Here is a 27,072-nt window from a genome sequence, read left to right as displayed (position 1 = left end):
ACATTAAGTGCACATTTTAACTGCACTTAAGTATACAAGTTAAGTGCACATATCAAGAGCATATGTTAAGTGTGTACAATAAGTGCGCTAAGTGCACTTAGGTGTACAAGTTAAGTTCACTTCGGTATACAACTTAAGTGCACATATTACGTACAAAAGTTAAGTGCGTAAAATAAGTACATAATCAAGGTGCACATGTTAAGTGAGGAACATAAGTGAACATGTTAAGTGTGAAAAATAAGTGCATTAACTAAATGCACAAGTTAAAGTGCACACGTTAAGTGTGTAAAATAAGTACATTAAGTGCACTTAAGTGTACAAGTTAAGTGCACATATCAAGAGCATATGTTAAGTTTGTACAATAAGTGTGCTAAGTACACTTAGGTGTACAAGTTAAGTTCACTAGAAGCAGCCTCAGTGATGTTAACTAGGGAACTCCTGAATAAATAGAGGAGCGCGGGGGCTGTACCTTAGAGCGTGGTGGGAGACGTTAACTGGGTGTGCAGCCCCAATACGTTTCTCCTCATGAGCAAAATGTAACTCTGTCTCTGCCTGATTCCTTGCTTCTTGTCATGTTTAATAGATAGTTCGGTGTTTGGAACCTGACACTTGTTAAGAGCATAACATAAGTTCACAAATTGAGTGCGTAAAATAAGTGCACCATTGAGTGCAACGGTTGAGTGCAGTTATGGACACAAATTAAGTGCATATGTTAAGTGCGTAGCATAACTATAGCAAATGTAATCCTGCCCATTTGTGTAGATTTCCACATCTTATTGATAATTGCCCATTAGCGTAAATTGTTATTTCAAATTTTCTTTTGTCCTCTTTCCTTTCCTATGACAGGAAATATGTGAAAACCCTCACTTCATCGTGGATGCAGCCACCAGGACGGACATCTGTCAGGGAGAATTAGGTGATGTTTCAGATCTTTCTCATTATAATGTGTAATAGAAATGTCTGCCATCGACAGCTGATAACCACATTCACGCTGATTTGTATGACGTTCTACGCGGCCTCTTATTGGATGTCTCAATCTGTTGCCGACAGGCGACTGCTGGCTACTCGCCGCCATCGCCTGTCTGACGCTGAACGAGAAGCTTCTCCACAGAGTTATCCCCCCCGATCAGAGCTTCACGGAGAACTATGCCGGCATCTTCCATTTCCAGGTTCGTTTGTAGTACACTGCAAAAACTGAAATCTAAGATGAAATATCTCAAATAAGGGTGATATTTGCTTATTTTCTGTCTGATAAGATCATTCTTCTCACTAAGCAGATTTCATGTTAGAGTGTTTTACTTGTTTTAAGTGTTTTGGTCCTAAATGATCTCAGTAAGATATTACAGCTTGTTGCTGAGATTTGATGACCTATATTGAGTAAAACATGCTTGAAACTAGAATATCAACTGTTGCAAAGCTGTGTCATCAACACTCAGAAGTATAAAACTACTTTTTTAAAGTAATCATTTCTTACTTCAAGCATGACAAAAAAAATCATGATGCCGAGCGCATATCATTATGTCAAGATAATTTACTTCATTTAAGAATATTTTCCAACATATTGAGCAAAAAGGTCTCTTTTTTTTCTACCAAGAAAAGTGCACTTGTTATTAGTGAGAATATACTTATTTTAAGGCATTTTTGGGTTCATTGAGGTTAGCTAATTTTACTTGTTTTGGAAAGTCGAATTTTCTTGTTTTATTGGCAGATAATTTGGCTTAGTTCAAATAAAATACCCCTAATTTTTGTTTTTTTTTTTCTTGTTTTTGAACACTGATTTTTTGCAGTGCTTATGGTGCAATGATACGTACACTACAAAAAGTCAGTGTTCAAAAACAAGAAAAAAAAAAAAAAGGTCTCATATTTGTTTTTTCTACCAAGAAAAGTGCACTTGTTATTAGTGAGAATATACTTATACTGATACTGATATACTTATACACTGATTTTTTGCAGTGTACACTGCAAAAAATCAGTGTTCAAAAACAAGAAAAAATTAGGGGTATTTTATTTGTACTAAGCAAAATTATCTGCCAATAGAACAAGAAAATTTGGCTGGTAAAAAAAAAAATACCCCTAATTATTTATTTATTTTTCCTTTGTTTTTGAACACTGACTTTTTGGAGTGTGCACTGCAAAAAGTCAGTGTTCAAAAACAAGAAAAAAAAACAAACAAAAATGAGGGGTATTTTATTTGAACTAAGCAAAATTATCTGCCAATAGAACAAGAAAATGTGGCTTGTCAAGACTTTCCAAAACAAGTCAAATTAGCTAACCTCAATGAACCCAAAAATACCTTAAAATAAGTATATTCTCACTAATAAAAAGTGCACTTTTTTTGGTAGAAAAAAAAGGGACCTTTTTGCTCAATATGTTGAAAAATATTCTTAAATGAAGTAAATGCTAGTGCCATTATCTTGACATAATGATATGCGCTCGGCATTACATTTCTTGAAACCAGCAAACTTGTACTAAAAACTAATTTATTGTTCTTAATGGAAAGGCAACAAGGCAACCGCTTGTTACTCTCGGGGTCTCCTAGCCGCTCAGGCAAATCATATTGTCTAAAAATGCATTTTTCCATCGACAACATGACATCATCGCACCAAGTGCGTGCTCTTTCAGTCAATTAGTGCGCATATATACAGCCCGGCCCCCAGCCAACATTTTTTTAATTGTAATTTTGAGGAATTTACCTGAATGTGCATGAACTATTTCTGTTCAAAATTGTTTGAAATGTCACATGTTAAATGTTTAAATGTTAACTGTCAGTTTACTGTACTGTGCCAACTGTACTACTATATGAGTACTTATTTTCTATTGTTTCATTGAAAATAAAACAGCAAAGTCCATTTGGCTGTCATCTGTTTTAATTATGAGACACAATTGTGTCAAAGTCATGATTTTTTTTTTCATGCTTGAAGTAAGAAATGATTACTTTAATGGCCTACTGAAATGAAATTGTTTTATTCAAAAGGGGATAGCAGATCCATTCTATGTGTCATACTTGAGCATTTCACGATATTGCCATATTTTTGCTGAAAGGATTTAGTAGAGAACATCGACGATAAAGTTCGCAACTTTTGGTCGCTGATAAAAAAAAGCCTTGCCTGTACCGGAAGTAGCGTGACGTCGCAGGTTGAAAGGCTCCTCACATCTGCACATTGTTTACACCAGCAGCGAGAGAGATTCGGACCGAGAAAGCGACGATTACCCCATTAATTTGAGCCAGGATGAAAGATTCGTGGATGAGGAACGTCAGAGTGAAGGACTAGAGTGCAGTGCAGGACGTATCTTTTTTCGCTCCAACCGTAACTTAGGTACAAGCTGGCTCATTGGATTCCACACTCTCTCCTTTTTCTATTGTGGATCACGGATTTGTATTTTAAACCACCTCGGATACTATATCCTCTTGAAAATGACAGTCGAGAACGCGAAATGGACATTCACAGTGACTTTTAACTCCACGACAATACATCGGCGAAGCTCTTTAGCTACTGAGCTAACGTGATAGCATCGGGCTCAAATGCAGATGGAAACAAAATAAATAAATCCCTGACTGGAAGGATAGACAGAAAATCAACAATACTATTAAACCATGGACATGTAACTACGCGGTAATGCTTTCCAGCCTGGCGAAGCTTAACAATGCTGTTGCTAACGACGCCATTGAAGCTAACTTAGCAACGGGACCTCACAGAGCTATGATAAAAACATTAGCGCTCCACCTACGCCAGCCAGCCCTCATCAACACCCGTGCTCACCTGCGTTCCAGCGATCGACGGAAGGACGAAGGACTTCACCCGATCATCCGTGCGGTCGGCGGCTAGTGTCGGCTAGCGCGTCTGCTATCCAAGTCAAAGTCCTCCTGTTTGTGTTGCTGCAGCCAGCCGCTAATACACCGATCCCACCTACAGCTTTCTTCTTTGTAGTCTTCATTGTTCATTAAACAAATTGCAAAAGATTCACCAACACAGATGTCCAGAATACTGTGGAATTTTGAGATGAAAACAGAGCTATTTTGTATGGGATTCAATGGTGTACCAATACTTCCGTTTCAACCATTGACGTCACGCACATACGTCATCATATATTGACGTTTTCAACCGGAAGTTTGGCGGGAAATTTAAAATTGCACTTTATAAGTTAACCCGGCCGTATTGGCATGTGTTGCAATGTTAAGATTTCATCATTGATATATAAACTATCAGACTGTGTGGTCGGTAGTAGTGGCTTTCAGTAGGCCTTTAAAAAAGTAGTTTTATACTTGTGAGTGTTGATGACACAGCTTTGCAACAGTTGATATTCTAGTTTCAAGCATGTTTTACTCAATATAGGTCATCAGATCTCAGCAACAAGCTGTAATATCTTACTGAGATCATTTAGGACCAAAACACTTAAAACAAGTAAAACACTCTAACATAAAATCTGCTTAGTGAGAAGAATTATCTTATCAAACAGAAAATAAGCAAATATCACCCTTATTTGAGATATTTCATCTTACTAAATTTCAGTTTTTGCAGTGTACTCTTTCATCATAACATAAATCAAACGAGGAATCTAATTCCAAGAAATTATACGCCCTCAGTTCTGGCGTTACGGCGAATGGATCGACGTGGTCGTCGACGACCGCATCCCCACCTGCAACAACCGGCTGGTGTTCACTAAATCTTTCCGAAAGAACGAGTACTGGAGTGCGCTTCTGGAAAAAGCTTACGCCAAGTAAGAGGAATAATCTCCTTGGTACGACGTGTCCAACACTGAAAAAAAAATTCTGTATAAAAACGGTCATCTACTGGCAGCTACGACTGCCAAACGAAAACCATAAAATTAAAGTAAAACATTGTAAACCAAATAATGGTCAAAAACATTACATTTACAGAAATTTTCATGAAACGTTTTGTGGGGAAAATATCGTAATTTTACAGATTTTTACTCAATTATTTAGATCAACCACCTTTAATAACGTGACGATGCAAACAGTTCTGCAGAAAAATACCTTTATTCTACAGAGTTTTTCCAAATTATTACGATCAAACACCTTTAATGAAGTGACAATGTTGGCAGTTCCACAGAAAAATACCATTATTTTACAGATTTTTTCTGAATTGTTAAGATCCTCCACCTTTAATAAAGTGACGATGCAAACAGTTCTGCAGAAAAATACCTTTATTCTACAGATTGGTAGTATGGACATAGACTTTTACATAACAAGCTACATATTTAATGAAAGATTATTACTGTAATTTGACATGAATTTGAAAGTAATTTAAGAAAACACAAAATGCTATGTATAATTAATTTGGTATTTTTCTGTAAAAGAAATAGAAATATACATATTTTAAGTAATATGCCAGTAATGACAAACTAACAGGTGGATTGTTTATTTACAGATAATGTCTTCAATTCTACAGTTTTATAAACTATTTAAAAAAAATAGAAAAATTACAGTAGAAATTTAGAGTAAATTAACCATAAAAATAGGATTTTTTTTTTTTTTTTTACAGTGAAAGCACTGACTCCTATGTCCTTCTCTCAGGTTGAACGGCTCCTATGAGGCCCTGAGAGGAGGGAATACCCTGGAAGCCATGGAGGACTTCACTGGAGGAGTCACTGAGTTCTTTGAGTTGTCCGAGGCCCCGACGGAGCTCTACCACATCATGAGGAAGGCCCTGCAGAGAGGCTCTCTGATGGGCTGCTCCATTGATGTAAGTGCCCTTTCCTGGTTGCTCATCCCGACTCGTGGAGGAGGACCGAGGACAACATTTTGGGAGTACGGTTGGATCGCGACTAAAAACTAATTCAGTTTAGTTTACGTTAAAATGTAGCATTCTCTTGGGCGTACTGCATACAGAGTTGTGGCGCATAGCGGCTTTTTGCGTGATCCCAGGGTGCAGAGAAGACAAGCGATGTGCAGGCAGAAGGTTGTTTAGTTAATTACCATGCAGAAGAAAAACTAATTAAGGTCTGCACTGCAAAAACTGAAATCTAAATAAGATTAAATATTTCAAATAAGGGTGATATTTGCTTATTTTCTGTCTGATAAGATAATTCTTCTCACTAAGCAGATTTTATGTTAGAGTGTTTTACTTGTTTTAAGGGTTTTGGTCCTAAATGATCTCAGTAAGATATTACAGCTTGTTGCTGAGATTTGATGACCTATATTGAGTAAAACATGCTTGAAACTAGAATATCAACTGTTGCAAAGCTGTGTCATCAACACTCACAAGTATAAAACTACTTTTTTAAAGTAATCATTTCTTACTTCAAGCATGAAGAAAAAAAGAATCATGACTTTGACACAATTGTGTCTCATAATTAAAACAGATGACAGCCAAATGGACTTTGCTGTTTTATTTTCAATGAAACAAGAGAAAATACATACTCGAATAGTAGTGCACTTATTAGTGAGAATATACTTATTTTAAGGTATTTTTGGGTTCATTGAGGTTAGCTAATTTGACTTGTTTTGGAAAGTCTTGACAAGCCAAATGTTCTTGTTCTATTGGCAGATAATTTTGCTTAGTTCAAATAAAATACCCCTACCTTTTGTATTTTTCATTCTTGTTTTTGGACACTGACTTTTTGCAGTGTGGCACAAACTCAGAAAGCAACAGAACACTATGGCATATAGATAAGGAACCAGCACTAAAGGAGGAAACAAAGTAGAACTGAATAGAACTAATTACCAATGTGGAACAGGTGTGCTGGTAGGACAAGGAACACAGGGTAAAGGTGCTGCAATACACAGACACCAAACAGGAAATGCTAACAAAACAACAGCGCCATACAAGACGGTAATACAAACCCCAACACCAGTGAAGTTGGCGTGTCGTGTAAATGGTAAATAAAAACAATGATTTGGAAATCCTTTTCAACTTATATTCAATTGAATAGACTGCAAAGACAAGATATTTAATGTTCACGCTGGTAAACTTTGTTATTTTTTGCAAAAATTAGCTAATTTGGAATTTGATGCCTGCAACATGTTTCAAAAAAGCTGGCACAAGTGGCAAAAAAACACTGAGAAAGTGGAGGAATGCTCATCAAACACTTATTTGGAACAGCCCACAGGTGAACAGGCTCATTGGGAACAGGTGGGTGCCATGAGGGGCGGCGTGGCGAAGTTGGTAGAGTGGCCGTGCCAGCAATCGGAGGGTTGCTGGTTACTGGGGTTCAATCCCCACCTTCTACCATCCTAGTCACGTCCGTTGTGTCCTTGGGCAAGACACTTCACCCTTGCTCCTGATGGCTGCTGGTAGCGCCTTGTATAGCAGCTCCCTCCATCAGTGTGTGAATGTGTGTGTGTGAATGGGTGAATGTGGAAATAGTGTCAAAGCGCTTTGAGTACCTTGAAGGTAGAAAAGCGCTATACAAGTATAACCCATTTATCATTTATTTATTTATGATTGGGTATAAAAGTAGATTCCATGAAATGCTCATTCACAAACAAGGATGGGGCGAGGGTCACCACTTTGTCAACAAATGCGTGAGCAAATTGTCGAACAGTTTAAGAACAACATTTCTCAACCAGCTATTGCAAATAATTTAGGGATTTCACCATCTACGCTCCGTAATACCATCAAAAAGTTCAGAGAATTTGGAGAAATCACTGCACGTAACATTGAATGCCCATGACCTTGGAACCCTCAGGCGGTACTGCATCAAAAAGCCACATCAGTGTGTAAAGGATATCACCAAATGGGCTCAGGAACACTTCAGAAAACCACTGTCAGTAAGTACAGTTGGTCGCTACATCTGCAAGTGCAAGTTAAAACTACTATACAAAGCAAAAGTCATTTATCAACAACACCCAGAAACGCCGCCGGCTTCGCTGGGCCCGAGCTCATCCAAGATGGACTGATGCAAAGTGGAAAAGTGTTCTGTGGTCTGACGAGTCCGCATTTCAAATTGTTTTTGGAAACTGTGGACGTCGTGTTCTCCAAACCAAAGAGGAAAAGAACCATCCGGATTGTTCTAGGCGCAAAGTTGAAAAGCCAGCATGTGTGATGGTATGGGGGTGTATTAGTGCCCAAGACATGGGTAACTTACACATCTGTGAAGGCACCATTAATGCTGAAAGGTACATACAGGTTTTGGAGCAACATATGTTGCCCATCCAAGCAACGTTACCATGGACGCCCCTGCTTATTTCAGCAAGACAATGCCAAGCCAGGCGTTACGACAGCGTGGCTTCGAAGTAAAAGAGTGCGGGTACTAGACTGGCCTGCCTGTAGTCCAGACCTGTCTCCCATTGAAAATGTGTGGCGCATTATGAAGCCTAAAATAGCACAACGGAGACCCCCGGACTGTTGAACAACTTAAGCTGTACATCAAGCTAGAATGGGAAAGAATTCCACCTGAGAAGCTTCAAAAATGTGTCTCCTCAGTTCCCAAACCTTTACTGAGTGTTGTTAAAAGGAAAGGCCATGTAAGACAGTGGTCAAAATGCCCCTGTGCCAATGTGTTGCTGCCATTAAATTCTAAGTTAATGATTATTTGCTAAAAAAAAAAGAATTTTCTCAGTATGAACATTAAATATCTTGTCTTTGCAGTCTATTTAACTGAATATAAATTGAAAAGGATTAGCAAATCTTTGCATTCTGTTTTTATTTACCATTTACACAACGTGCCAACTTCACTGGTTTTGTATTATCAGCACAGCATGCAGAGTGAAAATAGAAAATAAAATACATTTATTGCAAACCCCTTTATGCATTTTTATCCAGACTTGCACCAACCTTTACTACGGTTATGCCACCCCTTTTACAATGTTGCATTGGAAACAGATGTGATTTGTTTTGCTCTATCATGCTAACAAATAAACATCTCATCTCATCATGTATCTGCCAGGTGACCTCAGCCAGTGAAATGGAGTCCCGCACTGAACTTGGTCTCATCCGGGGACATGCGTACTCCATCATAGCCCTGGAGGAGGTACACCCATGTATACAGTATATGCATATAAATATATAGTCATTGAGAACTGTGTTGCTTCTAGTGTGACGAGGCTGCAAAGGACAGGAGGATGCGCCTGATTCGCCTACGTAACCCCTGGGGACAGGTGCTCTGGAAAGGACCCTGGAGCCCAAAGTAAAGTCTGGAAAAAACGTTTGTGGCCATAATATATAAATATTCCCAGCTGTTTTTGTTGACATATTCAATTCTTATATTGAATAAATGACAAATATGGCTGACTCAAGTTACACATTCATATAAGTGTAAAATACGCGCCATCATCTTTTAATAAATACTGCAAATGAATGCACACTCCACTCTTTTCTTTTCATGTACTTCCACAGATCTAAGGAATGGTCCACTCTATCTATTGCGGACAAGAACAATCTGAAGAAACAGACTGTTGAGGAAAGTGAATTCTGGTGAGTCAAAAATATATGTGTTTATTATCAGAAACACACTGCAAAAACTGAAATCTAAGTAAGATGAAATATCTAAAATAAGGGTGATATTTGCTTATTTTCTGTCTGATAAGATCATTCTTCTCACTAAGCAGATTTTATGTTAGAGTGTTTTACTTGTTTTAAGTGTTTTGGTCCTAAATGATCTCAGTAAGATATTACAGCTTGTTGCTGAGATCTCATGACCTATATTGAGTAAAACGTGCTTGAAACTAGAATATCAACTGTTGCAAAGCTGTGTCATCAACACTCACAAGTATAAAACTACTTTTTTTAAAGTAATAATTTCTTATTTAAGAAAAAAAAAAAAAAAATCTGGATTTTGACACAATTGTGTCTCATGTTTAAAACATACGCCAGCCAAATGGACTTTGCTGTTTTATTTTCAATACAATAGAAAATAAGTACTCATATAGTAGTACAGTTGGCACAGTACAGTAAACTGACAGTTAATATTTAAACATTTAACATTTCAAACAATTTGGAACAGAAATAGTTCATGCACATTCAGATAAATTCCTCAAAATTACAATAAAAAATTTTTTTGGGCTGGGGGCCGGGCTGTATATATGCGCACTAATTGACTGAAAGAGCACGCACTTGGCGCGATGATGTCATGTTATCCATGGAAAAATGCATTTTTAGACCATGTGATTTGCCTGAGCGGCTAGTAGAACCCCGAGAGTAACAAGCGCTTGTTGCCTTTCCATTAAGAACAATAAATTAGTTTTTAGTACAAGTTTGCTGGTTTCAAGAAATGTAATGCCGAGCGCATATCATTATGTCAAGATAATGGCACTAGCATTTACTTCATTTATGAATATTTTCCAACATATTGAGCAAAAAGGTCTCGTTTTTTTTCTACCAAGAAAAGTGCACTTGTTATTAGTGAGAATATACTTATTTTAAGGTATTTTGGGGTTCATTGAGGTTAGCTAATTTTACTTGTTTTGGAAAGTCTTGACAAGCCAAATTTTCTTGTTCTATCGGCAGATAACTTTGCTTAGTTCAAGTAAAATATCCCTCATTTTTGAATTTTTTTTTTCTTGTTTTTGAACACTGACTTTGTGCAGTGTACTCTTAATTGTTTTAAATAAATATGCACTATACAGTGGTCCCTCACTTATTGCTGTTAACTGGTCCCAGACACGACTGTGTTATATTCATTTCCGCAATGTTTTCATAGCTAGAAGATAAAATCCTGTTTGACACCTTTTAAATAGGTTTTTCAACATTATGAGAGAGAGCCCTCTTGACAGATAATAACACCCTTTAGTCACCTCTACACTCTTTTAATCCAATATAGTAACGCTGCTTGGAGCTGAGCCAATCAGAGGCCCCGATAGTTTAGTTAGTTTATTATTATTCTTCGGTCAATGGTCAACAAAATAAACAAACAGTTATACATTCATAGATTGAAAAAGAAAATGTTGCAAACCGAAAGGGTTTAGGCTGAAGTTGCGCCTAACCCTATAAACAATGTCAAATACAACATGAACTTCCGAAAAATATAAAATGTCCTTTGCACAACATATTATAAATACACCTTGTACACAACATAAACACAGTTCAATTATATACCCAGTAAAGGCATGTGAAATATCCTTGTACACGTGTTAGTTAAACCTTTGCACCAATGATATACTATATACAAACACTTCCATTATTATTTATATCCCACATTTAGTTTGTAATTAACAATAATCATAGTATTAAATACTGTGTTGATTTAAGAGTGATATATTTTTCCAAGACATTGGTCTTAAAGTGTTTTTTAAATGTGTGAATGGAACTGGAACATTTGAAGGAATCATCCTAGCTGTTCCACAGATGAACCCCCTGACAGAAACACATCTACTTTTTAAGATCATTCTTATGTTTGCTTTCTGAAAGACAGCTGAACCTCTGAGGTCATAGGGACTCTCCCTAGACACCGAGGCGGCATGTGGTTATGAGCTTTGTACGTCACAATAACAGTGTTGAGGTCAACAAGATCGTGCAGTTTTAATGTTTTAATTTAATAAACAGAGCATTGGTATAGTCATGATAATCCGCATAATTTACAATTCTAATGGATTTCTTTTGAAGCAAGAACATAGAGTTGATGTTTGATTTATAATTGTTACCCCAGATTTCAACACAATAATTAAGATATGGGAGTACGAAAGAATTATATAACATGTTAAGAGCCTTTTGATTTACAGAGTTTTTGATTTTATGTAACATGGCAATAATTTTTGCCATCTTTGTCTTAAGTATATTTATGTGCAGTTTCCAATTTAATTTATCATCTATATAGATTCCCCAAAATTTTGTTGAATACACCCTTTCTATCTCCATGTCATCAATTCTTATATGACACTGTATGTTATTTTTCCTATTCCCTAAAATGATATATTTTGTTTTATTTAGGTTAATTGATAGTTTATTGGCGTCAACCCATTGCTTTAGTATGTGGAGTTCACTCTCTACAGTCTCTAAGAGTTGGCCAAGGTCTTGAACAGAACAGCAAAGAGAATACAGTTAAGTTTTTTTTAAAGATTTTACAGATATCATTGATATACACTACCGTTCAAAAGTTTGGGGTCACTTTGAAATGTCCTTATTTTTGAAGGAAAAGCACTGTACTTTTCAATGAAGATAACTTTAAACTAGTCTTAACTTTAAAGAAATACACTCTATACATTGCTAATGTGGTAAATGACTATTCTAGCTGCAAATGTCTGGTTTTTGGTGCAATATCTACATAGGTGTATAGAGGCCCATTTCCAGCAACTATCACTCCAGTGTTCTAATGGTACAATGTGTTTGCTCATTGGCTCAGAAGGCTAATTGATGATTAGAAAACCCTTGTGCAATCATGTTCACACATCTGAAAACAGTTTAGCTCGTTACAGAAGCTACAAAACTGACCTTCCTTTGAGCAGATTGAGTTTCTGGAGCATCACATTTGTGGGGTCAATTAAACGCTCAAAATGGCCAGAAAAAGAGAACTTTCATCTGAAACTCGACAGTCTATTCTTGTTCTTAGAAATGAAGGATATTCCACAAAATTGTTTGGGTGACCCCAAACTTTTAAACGGTAGTGTATATATATATATATATATATATATATATATATATATATATATATATATATATATATATATATATATATATATATATATATATGTATGTATATATATATATGTATAAATGTATATATATGTATAAATGTATATATATATATATGTGTATATGTATATATAGTGTATATATATATATATATATATATATATGTATATATATATATATGTATATATATATATATATATATATATATATATATATATATATATATATATATATATATATATATATATATATATATATATATATATATATATATATATATATATATATATATATATATATATACATACATATATATATATATGTGTATATATATGTATATATATATGTGTGTATATATATATGTGTGTATATATGTATATATATACTGTATGTGTATATATGTATATATATACTGTATGTGTATATATGTATATATATATATGTGTGTACCGGTATATATATGTGTATATATGTATACATCTGTATATATATGTATATGTATATAGAGACATACTGTAATAACTTAAAGTAAATAATGAAGATTAAAAAACAATTACAAACAAAAAATTGAAAAAAAAAAAATGTATGAACTAAAAGCAGTTTTTTTCTCACAATGTGTCCAAACTTTTTCCATTGAGGGCCGCACATTGAAAAATCAAATCTAGCAGGGGCCATTTTGATATTTTTTATTTTAAAAACCAATACAATATATGTATAAAAAATATACATTTAGGCTTCCACTCAGACTTGATCCCGGGGACCCCAAAGGGTTTTGGTCCAAAAAATATAAAAAATGTGTCATTATTCAGTATTATTATTTGTGTTATTATTCAAGTTTTTAAATCTCTAGATCAACATTAGGTCTATCTGTCAATATAAAATGTTTTAAATATTTAAATTGTATGCTCTTTTTGTCAAAGAAAACCCTTTTTTAAATGAAAAAAACACAAAATATGCAATATTTTCACCCAATAAAATTTTTAAGTGGCATATTTGAGATTATATAATAATTGGAGCCTTAAAAAGGTCAATAACTCATAACACCATTGATTTTAATTCATTATTATTTTTTGAGCAATGACACTTAAAAACAAATCACACAAAAATTATTGGGGAACCAAAAGGGTCCTACTCATTAAAGTGTTAAAAAATAAATTATAATTTTTTTTACTGTTTACTTTGAACACAATAATCTCGAGATCAACTTCAGATCTATCCGTCAATTATAAGTTTTCTTGTTGTTTATGTTTTTTGTTTGTTCGTTTTAGGCCCTTCTTTTAAAAAAAAAACAGCTCGTTTTTTTTACATGCAAACACAAAATATGCAACATTTTCCCCAAAAAATATCTCAAAATATTTAATGTGACGTAATTGGAGCCTTGAATAGGTCAATAATTCATAATGACATTGATTTTGATTCATTATTATTTTTTAAAGAAAGAAACAGCCTACATGGCAGCTTTGTATCAGAGTAAACATCGCTACATTTTCTTGTTACATTTCACCTGTTTACTCTTTAAATACCACTTTTAATGTTTTTTATTTTTTTCAATAGTATTTGCCGTGGGGCCATTAAAAAATGACCTGCGGGCCGCAAATGGCCCCCGGGCCGCACTTTGGACACCCCTGACATAACATGTAATGGTGGTTCTTTGGTCAAAATGTTGCATAGATTATGTTTTCCAGATCATCTTCAAGCCGCTTTCTGACATTCATTCTGAAGCACAGTACAATCCATCAAGCGGTGCGGCTTCAAGTCGTACTAAAACATTTTGATAGATTTTTTAACGCCGTGTGTTACGTTCTATATTTTCAATAGAACATATAAAATGTTGGTGTTGTTTACTTGAGTCATATTGTAGTCTAGTCCCCACGTATCTCTTGTGTGTGAACGCCATCATAGTCCAGTCTACACGTATCTCTTATGTTTGAGTGCCATCTACTGGTCACACTTATTATTTCACCATCTACCAAATAAAATAGCTTCGAGGTCGGTAAGCAAAACCAGGATTATTCCGTACATTAGGCGCACTGTCCAGTTTTGAAGGGGAAAAAAAGGGATATTAAAGTGCGCCTTATAGTCCGGTATGTTTTGTATTATTTTCAAATGGCATTAATTTGAGTTATTCTCCAGTGTGGACGCCTCAATCCTCAGATTTTATTTTTTTACTGGTGTAAAGCGCTTTGTGTTGCAACTTGCCTGTGCATGAAAAGTGCTATATACAAAACTTAAAAGCAGTGAAGTTGGCACGTTGCGTAAATGGTAAATAAAAACAGAATACAATGATTTGCTAATCCTTTTCAACTTATATTCAATTGAATAGACTGCAAAGACAAGATATTTAACGTTCCAACAGGTAAACTTTGTTATTTTTTTTGCAAATATTAGCTCATTTGGAATTTGATGCCTGCAACATGTTTCAAAAAAGATGGCACAAGTGGCAAAAAAGACTGAGAAAGTTAAAGAATGCTCATCAAACACTTATTTGGAACATCCCACAGGTGAACAGGCTCATTGGGAACAGGTGGGTGCCATGATTGGGTATTAAATCAGCTTCCATGAAATGCTCAGTCATTCACAAACAAGGATGGGGCGAGGGTCACCACTTTGTCAACAAATGCGTGAGCAAATTGTCGAACAGTTTAAGAACAACATTTCTCAACCAGCTATTGCAAGGAATTTAGGGGTTTCACCATCTACGCTCCGTATTATCATTGAAAGGTTCAGAGAATCTGGAGAAATCACTGCACGTAACATTGAATGCCCATGACCTTCGATCCCTCAGGCGGTACTGCATCAGTGTGTAAAGGATATCACCACATGGCCTCAGGAACACTTCAGAAAACCACTGTCAGTAACTACAGTACGTCGCTACATCTGTAAGTGCAAGTTAAAACTCTACTACGCAAAGCAAAAGCCATTTATCAACAACACCCAGAAACGCCGCCGGCTTCGCTTGTCCCGAGCTCATCTAAGATGGACTGACGCAAAGTGGAAAAGTGTTCTGTGGTCTGACGAGTCCACATTTCAAATTGTTTTTGGAAACTGTGGACGTCGAGTCCTCCGGACCAAAGAGGAAAAGAACCATCCGGATTGTTCTAGGCGCAAAGTGTAAAAGCCAGCATCTGTGATGGTATGGGGGTGTATTAGTGCCCAAGACATGGGCAACTTACACATCTGTGAAGGCACCATTAATGTTGAAAGGTACATACAGGTTTTGGAGCAACATATGTTGCCATCCAAGCATGGACGCCCCTGCTTATTTCAGCAAGACAATGCCAAGCCACGTGTCTCGTCAGTTCCCAAACCTTTAAGACTGAGTGTTGTTAAAAGGAAAGGCCATGTAACACAGTGGTAAAAATCCCCCTGTGCCAACTTTTTTTGCAATGTGTTGCTGCCATTAAATTCTAAGTTAATGATTATTTGCAAAAAAAAATTAAGTTTCTCAGTGTGAACATTAAATATCTTATCTTTGCAGTCTATTCAATTGAATATAAGTTGTAAAGGAATTGCAAATCATTGTATTCAAAGCCATTATAAGCCAGTGTATCGGGATAACATAAGGCAACATTACCTGGATCTTTCCTCCCACCCAGGATGTCCTTTGTCGACTTCAAGAAGAACTTCACCAAGCTGGAGATCTGCAACCTGACCCCCGACACGCTACAGGGCGACGAGAGGCACAGCTGGACGGTGTCGGTCAACGAGGGGCGCTGGGTGCGAGGCAGCTCAGCCGGTGGCTGCAGAAACCACCCAGGTAAGGGATGGAGAGAAAAAACAACTATAAAAATGTATCTCTTAGACAAAACTACCACTTATTGTCAGAATCAATTCATGCTGTTTTGTGCTTGACAGACACATTTTGGACAAACCCTCAGTATCACCTGCAGCTCTATGAGGACGAAGACCCCGAGGACCCGCAGGACTTCTGCACCGTGGTCGTGGCTCTCATGCAGAAAGGTCGTCGCATGCAGAAGCGCATAGGAGCCAGGTTCCTCACCATCGGGTTTTCCATCTACGAGGTAAGACATCATGTGACGCCGTCTCAACCGCGCTCTTTGGATACGTTGACCGTCCCGTTTTTTTGCCTTACAGGTGCCAAAAGAGGTACGGCCATCATGGAGGAGCAAGTTTGTAATACTGTTCAATAACTTACTTGCACTGCAAAAACTAAAATCCAAGTAAGATTAAATATCTCAAATAAGGGTGATATTTGCTTATTTTCTGTCTGATAAGATTATTCTTCTCACTAAGCAGATTTTATGTTAGAGTGTTTTACTTGTTTTAAGTGTTTTGGTCCTAAATGATCTCAGTAAGATATTACAGCTTGTAGCTGAGATTTGATGACCTATATTGAGTAAAACATGCTTGAAACTAGAATATCAACTGTTGCAAAGCTGTGTCATCAACACTCACAAGTATAAAACTACTTTTTTAAAGTAATCATTTCTTACTTCAAGCAGGAAAAAAAAAAAATCATGACTTTGACACAATTGTGTCTCATAATTAAAACAGATGACAGCCAAATGGACTTTGCTGTTTTATTTTCAATGAAACAATAGAAAATACGTACTCATATAGTAGTACAGTTGGCACAGTACAGTAAACTGACAGTTAATATTTAAACATTTAACATTTCAAACTATTTAGAACAGAAATAGTTCATGCACATTCAGATAAATTCTTCTAAATTACGATAAAAAAGATTTTTGGCCGGGGGCCGGGCTGTATATATGCGCACTAATTGAATGAAAGAGCACGCACTTGGCGCGATGATGTCATGTTATCCATGGAAAAATGCATTTTTAGACAATATGATTTGCCTGAGTGGCTAGTAGATCCCAGAGAGTAACAAGATGTTGCCTTTCCATTAAGAACAATAAATTAGTTTTTGGTGTAAGTTTGCTGGTTTCAAGAAATGTAATGCAGAGCGCATATCATTATGTCAAGATAATGATAAATAATAAAATAATGGCACTAGCATTTACTTCATTTAAGAATATTTTCCAACATATTGAGCAAAAAGGTCTCTTTTTTTTCTACCAAGAAAAGTGCACTTGTTATTAGTGAGAATATACTTATTTTAAGGTATTTTTGGGTTCATTGAGGTTAGCTAATTTGACTTGTTTTGGAAAGTCTTGACCAGCCGAATTTTCTTGTTCTATTGGCAGATAATTTTGCTTAGTTCAAATAAAATACCCCTCATTTTTGTATTTGTTTTTCTTGTTTTTGAACACTGACTTTTTGCATTATTTTATGTGGCCCGCGAAAGCCTGGAAATAATATGCGTTAATAAAATTTTTAATCTTTTCTTACTAAATATATTTGTTATTTACCTTTTGACATTAAAACTCATGTGCTGCATGCAATTGCATGCCTTTTAAAATTAAATATCAAAATCAAAAATATCTTGTATTACAAAAATATTTTTTGTTACAATAAAGATAAATACTGTACTTAAATATATGCTTGACTTACCATTTCAAAACAAATTGAGTGTAAAATTGACAATAGATTTTACGGTTAAATTCCGCCAACTTTAGTTTTTTACCGTAAAATCAACTTTAGTGCTGTTTTTTTCCCATTTGGAGTAAGACACTAAAACAATAAAACAAGATTTTACGGTTTTGAGGGCAAAAGGAGCATGTGCCCTCAAAATAAATTGCACGATCTGCATGTATGCATGATTAGTGCAATTTTTTTTTTCTGGTTAATCACATGAGTTAACTCATTATTTTGACAGCCCTAATATTTATAGTTTAAAGTTTTGACAAGCCGAATTTTCTTGTTCTATTGGCAGATATTTTTGCTTAGTTCAAGTAAGTTCAAGTTTTTGAACACTGACTTTTTGCAGTGTATGGTTGCACCATACGCACTGCAAAAAGTCCGTGTTCAAAAACAATAAAGAAAAATACAAAAATGAGGGGTATTTTACTTGAACTAAGCAAAATTATCTGCCAATAGAACAAGAAAATTCGGCTGGTCAAGACTTTCCAAAACAAGTCAAATTAGCTAACCTCAATGAACCCAAAAATACCTTAAAATAAGTATATTCTCACTAATAACAAGTGCACTTTTCTTGGTAGAAAAAAAAAAAGACCTTTTTGCTCAATATGTTGGAAAATATTCTTAAATGAAGTAAATGCTAGTGCCATTATCTTGACATAATGATATGCGCTCGGCATCATAATTTTTTTTGTCATGCTTGAAGTAAGAAATGATTACTTTAAAAAAGTAGTTTTATACTTGTGAGTGTTGATGACACAGCTTTGCAACAGTTGATATTCTAGTTTCAAGCATGTTTTACTCAATATAGGTCATCAAATCTCAGCTACAAGCTGTAATATCTTACTGAGATCATTTAGGACCAAAACAAGTAAAACAAGTAAAACACTCTAACATAAAATCTGCTTAGTGAGAAGAATTATCTTATCAGACAGAAAATAAGCACATATCACCCTTATTTGAGATATTTAATCTTACTTAGATTGCAGTTTTTGCAGTGCAGGACTTCTCCAGTCACAATAGTCTTATTTTTGGTCTATTTATTCTGTCAGAGTTACGGGAGCGCTCTGCCATTTTTAAGGACCTTCTGCAAAAAAAATCTAGTCTCTATGACAACACTTTAGTGTTTTTAAAAATCTGCTGCAAAAAGGTGAGTATCACAAGTTTTTTTTAACTAAACTTGTGGGCCCCACCAGTTGAAATAATCAAAAAAAAGAGAGGACCTAAAATGGAACTTTGAGGAACACCACTAGTATAACTACAGAAGTACTGAAATAATCTGAAGTAAACAAGCTACAGCAACAACTTTGTTACGTAAATCATATTACGAAAAAAAAAAAAAGTGTACCTGACAAAAAGGAGAGGACTTAAAGAGGTGCCTTGAGGACCACATCAGTTATGAACATTTCAAAATTAGAGATGTCCGATAATGGCTTTTTTGCCGATATCCGATATTGTCCAACTCTTAATTACCGATTCCGATATCAACCGATACCGATATATACAGTCGTGGAATTAACACATTATTATGCCTAATTTTGTTGTGATGCCCCGCTAGATGCATTAAACCAGTGGTTCCTCAAATGGGGGTACGCGTACCCCTGGGGGTACTTGAAGGTATGCCAAGGGGTACGTGAGAATTTTTTTAAATGTCTGTCAAAAAGCAATATTCAGTGTTGACAGCTAGACATGTTCCATAAATATTGATGTTAAAGATCTCTTTTTTTGTGAAGAATTGTTTAGAATTAAGTTCATGAATCCAGATGGATCTCTATTACCATCCCCAAAGAGGGCACTTTAAGTTGATGATTACTTCTATGTGTAGAAATCTTTATTTTTTATAATTGAATCACTTGTTTATTTTTCAACAAGTTTTTAGTTATTTTTATATCTTTTTTTCCAAATAGTTCAAGGATGACCACAACAAATGAGCAATATTTTGCACTGTTATACAATTTAATAAATCAGAAACTGATGACATAGTGCTGTATTTTACTTCTTTATCTCTTTTTTTCAACCAAAAATGCTTTGCTCTGATTAGGGGGTACTTGAATTTAAAAAAAAATTCACAGGGGGTACATCACTGAAAAAAGGTTGAGAACCGTGGCATTAAACAATGTAACAAGGTTTTCCAAAATAAATCAACTCAAGTTATGGAAAAAAATCCCAACATGGCACTGCCATATTTATTATTGAAGTCACAAAGTGCATTATTTTTTTTAACATGCCTCAAAACAGCAGCTTGGAATTTGGGACATGCTCTCCCTGAGAGAGCATGAGGAGGTTGGGGGCGGGGTTATTAGGGGGTGTATATTGTAGTGTCCCGGAAGAGTTAGTGCTGCAAGGGGTTCTGGGTATTTGTTCTGTTGTGTTACGGTGCGGATGTTCTCCCCAAATGTGTTTGTCATTCTTGTTTGGTGTGGGTTCACAGCGTGGCGCATATTTGTAACAGTGTTAAAGTTGTTTATACGGTCACCCTCAGTGTGACCTGTATGGCTGTTGACCAAGTATGCGTTACATTCACTTGTGTGTGTGAAAAGGCGTAGATATTATGTGACTGGGCCGGCACGCAAAGGCAGTGCCTTTAAGGTTTATTGGCACTCTGTACTTCTCCCTAGGGTCGTGTACACAGCGGCGTTTTAATAAGTCATAAATTTTACTTTTTGAAACCGATACCGATAATTTCCGATATTACATTTTAAAGCATTTATCGGCCGATATTATCGGACATCTCTAGTTAAAATGTCAATGCAAGCATCTGCCAATGTGTTCGCAGTGGTCCTCGTCCTTCTATACAACAACAGGAGCACTTTAGTCTTTTTAGAAATTTGCTGCTAAAATGTTAGTCTCTCAAGTTTTGAACAATAACATCTTGGCCTTTCCGGACGCTAACTCACAAAATTTGGCGGTACAGTACATTCTTTTTTTCACCACAGCACCATCTGCTGCATTTGAAGTGCAATTGCATCCAAAGGTGCAACTTTACCTGAGTTTATAAAAAAAGGTAAAATATAAGATTTCTTTGTTTTGATTAGTTTTTCTGATAAACCCATTATGGATCCCTTATTTTTTTTTAGCATGTATTATATTTGATATAAAATACAGTACAGGCCAAAAGTTTGGACACACCTTCTCCTCATTCAATGTGCTTTCTTTATTTTCATGACTATTTACATTGTAGATTGTCACTGAAGGCATCAAAACTATGAATGAACACATGTGGAGTTATGTACTCAACAAAAAAAAGGTGAAATAACTGAAAACATGTTCTATATTCTAGTTTCTTCAAAATAGCCACCCTTTGCTCTGATTACTGCTTTGCACACTCTTAATAATAATAATAATAGATTTTATTTGTAAAAAGTACTTTACATTGTGTAAACAACCTCAAAGTGCTACATCCATCCATCCATCCATCTTCAACCGCTTATCCGGAATCGGGTCGCGGGGACAGCAGCTCCAGCAAAGACCCCCAGACTTCCCTCTCCAGAGCAACATTTGCGACTTCCTCCTGGGGAATCCCGAAGCGTTCCCAGGCCAGTGCTACAGTGTATTAAAAAATATAAAAATAAAAAGATAATAAAAAATAAAAACTAGAACTGCCAAATAGCTAGAGCTAGTATGCATATATCTAAAAAAAAAAAAAAAAAAAAGGCTTTTTTTAAAGAAGGGTTTTTAAGCCGTCCACAGTTTCTTCAAAATAGCCACCCTTTGCTCTGATTACTTTTTCGCACACTCTTGGCATTCTCTCCATGAGCTTCAAGCCCACCTGTGAAGTGAAAACCATTTCAGGTGACTACCTCTTGAAGCCCATCGAGAGAATGCCAAGAGTGTGCGAAAAAGTAATCAGAGCAAAGGGTGGCTATTTTGAAGAAACTAGAATACAAAACATGTTTTCAGTTATTTCACCTTTTTTTTTTGTTAAGTACATAACTCCACATGTGTTCATTCATAGCTTTGATGCCTTCAGTGACAATCTACAAAGGAAAAAGTCATGAAAATAAAGAAAACGCATTGAAATGAGAAGGTGTGTCCAAACTTTTGGCCTGTACTGTACATATATTTTCATAGTAATAATTTCATAGTAAAATTACACATGACTCATACTGTATAACAATACATTCTTATACATGTATTAGGCTTCAATGACATTTTTATTATGATATATAGAGATGAAAAATACTGGAGTATTCCATTCTGTTTGCAGGAGGCCTACTAAAATGTATATAAACATTAGGGCTGTCAAAATAATGAGTTAACTCATGTGATTAACCAAAAAAAAAAAAATCGCAATAATCATGCACATATGCAGATCGTGCAATTTATTTTGAGGGTACACGCTCCTTTTGCTTAAACACGAATAGTTATCTGAAAGGTGTGTTGTTGTAAGGTCAGTGCAAAAAGGAGTGAGGAGACGGCAACTTGTGATTAATCATGATTAATCCAATTTCAAAAGTGTGATTAATCTGATTAAAAAATATCACTTGGCAGCATCAATAAATATATAACATAATGAATCTACTATAAATATATGTAGAAGCAATAAATGTAATATAAAGTTCACAAGAAACCATTACAACGAGGTTATAGTACATACAAACCCCGTTTCCATATGAGTTGGGAAATTGTGTTAGATGTAAATATAAACGGAATACAATGATTTGCAAATCCTTTTCAACCCATATTCAATTGAATGCACTACAATGACAACATATTTGATGTTCAAACTCATAAATTGTATTATTTTTTTGCAAATAATAATTAACTTAGAATTTCATGGCTGCAACACGTGCCAAAGTAGTTGGGAAAGGGCATGTTCACCACTGTGTTACATGGCCTTTCCTTTTAACAACACTCAGTAAACGTTTGGGAACTGAGGAGACACATTTTTGAAGCTTCTCAGGTGGAATTCTTTCCCATTCTTGCTTGATGTACAGCTTAAGTTGTTCAACAGTCCGGGGGTCTCCCTTGTGCTATTTTAGGCTTCATAATGCGCCACACATTTTCAATGGCAGACAGGTCTGGAGTACAGGCAGGCCAGTCTAGTACCCGCACTCTTTTACTATGAAGCCACGTTGATGTAACACGTGGCTTGGCATTGTCTTGCTGAAATAAGCAGGGGCGTCCATGGTAACGTTGCTTGGATGGCAACATATGTTGCTCTAAAAGCTGTATGTACCTTTCAGCATTAATGGCGCCTTCACAGATGTGTAAGTTACCCATGTCTTGGGCACTAATACACCCCATACCATCACAGATGCTGGCTTTTACACTTTGCGCCTATAACAATCTGGATGGTTCTTTTCCTCTTTGGTCCGGAGGACACGACGTCCACAGTTTCCAAAAACAATTTGAAATGTGGACTCGTCAGACCACAGAACACTTTTCCACTTTGCATCAGTCCATCTTAGATGAGCTCAGGCCCAGCGAAGCCGACGGCGTTTCTGGGTGTTGTTGATAAATGGCTTTCGCCTTGCATAGTAGAGTTTTAACTTGCACTTACAGATGTAGCGACCAACTGTAGTTACTGACAGTGGGTTTCTGAAGTGTTCCTGAGCCCATGTGGTGATATCCTTTACACACTGATGTCGCTTGTTGATGCAGTACAGCCTGAGGGATGGAAGGTCACGGGCTTAGCTGCTTACGTGCAGTGATTTCTCCAGATTCTCTGAACCCTTTGATGATATTACGGAGCGTAGATGGTGAAATCCCTAAATTCCTTGCAATAGCTGGTTGAGAAAGGTTTTTCTTAAACTGTTCAACAATTTGCTCACGCATTTGTGGACAAAGTGGTGACCCTCGCCCCATCCTTGTTTGTGAATGACTGAGCATTTCATGGAATCTACTTTTATACCCAATCATGGCACCCACCTGTTCCCAATTTGCCTGTTCACCTGTGGGATGTTCCAAATAAGTGTTTGATGAGCATTCCTCAACTTTATCAGTATTTATTGCCACCTTTCCCAACTTCTTTGTCACGTGTTGCTGGCATCAAATTCTAAAGTTAATGATTATTTGCAAAAAAAAAAAAAGTTTATCAGTTTGAACATCAAATATGTTGTCTTTGTAGCATATTCAACTGAATATGGGTTGAAAATGATTTGCAAATCATTGTATTCCGTTTATATTTACATCCAACACAATTTCCCAACTCATGTGGAAACGGGGTTTGTAGATAAGTCTTTTCCACTCCATTTCCTCTACAGATGTGCGGCCATAATAAACATCTGCAGAAGGACTTCTTCCTGTTCACCGCAGCCAAGGCGAAATGCGAAAATTACATCAACTTACGGGAGGTGACGGAGCGCTTCAGGCTCCCCCCGGGAGAGTACGTGGTCATCCCCACCACCTTTCAGCCTCATCAGGAGGGAGAGTTCATTCTCCGGGTGTTCTCCGAGAACAGGAACACGTCAGAGTAAGGCGGTGGTATCACTTTGGTCTGCTACTGAAACCACATGGAGTTCATGTTGGTGAATGCGTCTTTCACAGGGAGGCAGAGAACACCATCGGGTCGGATCATCTGCAGGTTTGTCACATTGTCCTTGCATGATGGATGACACTTTCATATTGCCGTGAAAAAAGTTTGGAAACCACAAAAAACCAAAACCAGTCAAGTTGGCACGTTGTGTAAATCCTAAATAAAAACAAAATACAATGATTTGCCAATCAGCGAACCCGTCTGCGTTTCTGGGTGTTGTTGATAAATGGCGTTGGCTTTGCATAGTAGAGTTTTAACTTGCACTTACAGATGTAGCGACCAACTGTAGTTACTGACAGTGGTTTTCCGAAGTGTTTCAGAGCCCATGTGGTGATATCCTTTACACACTGATGTCGCTTTTTGATTAAGTTAAAGTTAAAGTACCAATGATTGTCACACACACACTAGGTGTGGCGAAATTATTCTCTGCATTTGACCGATCACCCTTGATCAACCCCTGGGAGGTGAGGGGAGCAGTGGGCAGCAGCGGTGGTCGCGCCCGGGAATCCTTTTTTGGTGATTTAACCCCCAATTCCAACCCTTGATGTTGAGTGCCAAGCAGGGAGGTAATGGCTCCCATTTGTATAGTCTTTGGTATGACTCGGCCGGGGTTTGAACTCAAGACCTACCGATCTCAGGGCGGACATGAGTAGTACCGCCTGAGGGCTCGAAGGTCACGGGCATTCAATGTTGGTTTTTGGTGATTTCTCCAGATTCTCTGAACCTTTTGATGATATTACGGACCGTAGATGGTGAAAACCCTAAATTCCTTGCACTAGCTGGTTGAGAAATGTTGTTCTTAAACAATTTGCTCACACATTTGTTGACAAAGTGGTGACCCTCGCAGCTGCTTCTATACCGAATCATGGCACCCACCTGTTCCCAATTAGCCTGTTCACCTGTGGGATGTTCCAAATAAGTGTTTGATGAGCATCCCTCAACTTTCTCACTCTTTTTTGCCACTTGTGCCAGCTTTTTTGAAACATGTCGCAGGCATCCAATTCCAAACGAGCTAATATTTGCAAAAAATAACAAAGTTTACCAGTTCCAACGTTAAGTATCTTGTCTTTGCAGTCTATTCAATTGAATATAAGTTGAAAAGGATTTGCAAATCATTGTATTCTGTTTTTATTTACCATTTTCACTGGTTTCGGGGTTTGTAATTGTCATCCAGCATTTCCATTCCTTAATATTGACATCTTTCCTCCTTTGTTACGCCATACCCTCCTGAGGACCAGCGTCGTCTGCAGTGGACATATTTCACGAATATAACACAAATGTCCACTGCAGTGGACACGGACTCTCAGGAGAATATGGTCAGACTCTGATACAAAGACTCAGAATAATCCAAAAGTCCACCATAATAAAAAAACAGCTGGAAATTGCGTTAGTCCATAGCATACAAGTATAAAAATACAATAACATGAGAAAGAGGGCAGCAAAAGCTTGTCCATTTTGTGTTGAGCTGTTAAAAAAAGCATTATGTTTATTGCAAAAAAAACATTAGCATATTTCAAATTGCAGTCCCATGTTGGGTGGACATTTTGATAAGGTACACTAATTAATATGGTCGTGCCGATTGATCGGCAACCACTAGTATCTGCCGATTTTCATGAAAAAGTATCGCCGATCAAGGCCTTTTTAATGCCGATCACATACGCCGATACCCTCTAGTTGACACTCCATTTGTATTCACGTCTGACAACCTACACTGCAAAAAGTCAGTGTTCAAAAACAAGAAAAAAATAATACAAAAATGAGGGGTATTTTATTTTAACCAAGCAAAATTATCTGCCAAAGAACAAGAAAATTCAGCTGGTCAAGACTTTCCAAAACAAGTAAAATTAGCTAACGTCAATGGACCAAAAAAGACCTTAAAATAAGTATATTCTCACTAATAACAAGTGCACTTTTCTTGGTAGAAAAAAAAGAGACCTTTTTGCTCAATATGTTGGAAAATATTCTTAAATGAAGTAAATGCTAGTGCCATTATCTTGACATAATGATATGCACTCGGCATCATGGTTTTTTTTTTTCATGCTTGAAGTAAGAAATGATTACTTTAAAAAAGTAGTTTTATACTTGTGAGTGTTGATGACACAGCTTTGCAACAGTTGATATTCTAGTTTCAAGCATGTTTTACTCAATATAGGTCATCAAATCTCAGCAACAAGCTGTAATATCTTACTGAGATCATTTAGGACCAAAACCCTTAAAACAAGTAAAACACTCTAACATAAAATCTGCTTAGTGAGAAGAATTATCTTATCAGACAGAAAATAAGCAAATATCACCCTTATTTGAGATATTTAATCTTACTTAGATTGCAGTTTTTGCAGTGCAGATTTGGCCCCCGGGCCTTGAGTTTGACACCTGTGGTTTAAAAGATATGTAATTTTATGCAGTAGATATGTATTATTTTCGGTAAATATTTTTTTTTGTCAAAATGACACGAACTGATACATTAAGAAAAATAAAGTTCTTTATAGACACATCATTTCCAAGCTTCCGCGAGCCACATTAATTAATGTGAGGGGCCAAATCTTGCCCCCGGGCCCT

At 36.5% G+C, this 27,072-nt stretch overlaps 1 protein-coding gene across 1 annotated transcript in view; it reads left to right on the top strand.

Annotated features, from left to right (window-relative positions):
* Positions 1–27,072, top strand: part of LOC133640832 (calpain-3-like) — an 80,219-nt gene that overhangs the window by 25,931 nt on the left and 27,216 nt on the right. Inside the window, exons 2-13 of the mRNA XM_062034513.1 lie at positions 847–916; positions 1,051–1,169; positions 4,586–4,719; positions 5,537–5,705; positions 8,851–8,934; positions 8,999–9,090; positions 9,300–9,377; positions 16,127–16,287; positions 16,386–16,552; positions 16,626–16,637; positions 24,242–24,450; positions 24,525–24,561. Coding sequence (XP_061890497.1) covers positions 847–916; positions 1,051–1,169; positions 4,586–4,719; positions 5,537–5,705; positions 8,851–8,934; positions 8,999–9,090; positions 9,300–9,377; positions 16,127–16,287; positions 16,386–16,552; positions 16,626–16,637; positions 24,242–24,450; positions 24,525–24,561 — 1,332 coding nt within the window. The remainder of the gene's footprint in view (positions 1–846; positions 917–1,050; positions 1,170–4,585; positions 4,720–5,536; positions 5,706–8,850; positions 8,935–8,998; positions 9,091–9,299; positions 9,378–16,126; positions 16,288–16,385; positions 16,553–16,625; positions 16,638–24,241; positions 24,451–24,524; positions 24,562–27,072) is intronic.

This window comes from Entelurus aequoreus, linkage group LG23 (genome assembly GCF_033978785.1).
Source record: "Entelurus aequoreus isolate RoL-2023_Sb linkage group LG23, RoL_Eaeq_v1.1, whole genome shotgun sequence".
Taxonomy (NCBI): domain Eukaryota; kingdom Metazoa; phylum Chordata; class Actinopteri; order Syngnathiformes; family Syngnathidae; genus Entelurus; species Entelurus aequoreus.
Note: the sequence above shows the minus strand (reverse complement) of the source record. Positions and strands in the feature narration are given on the sequence as shown.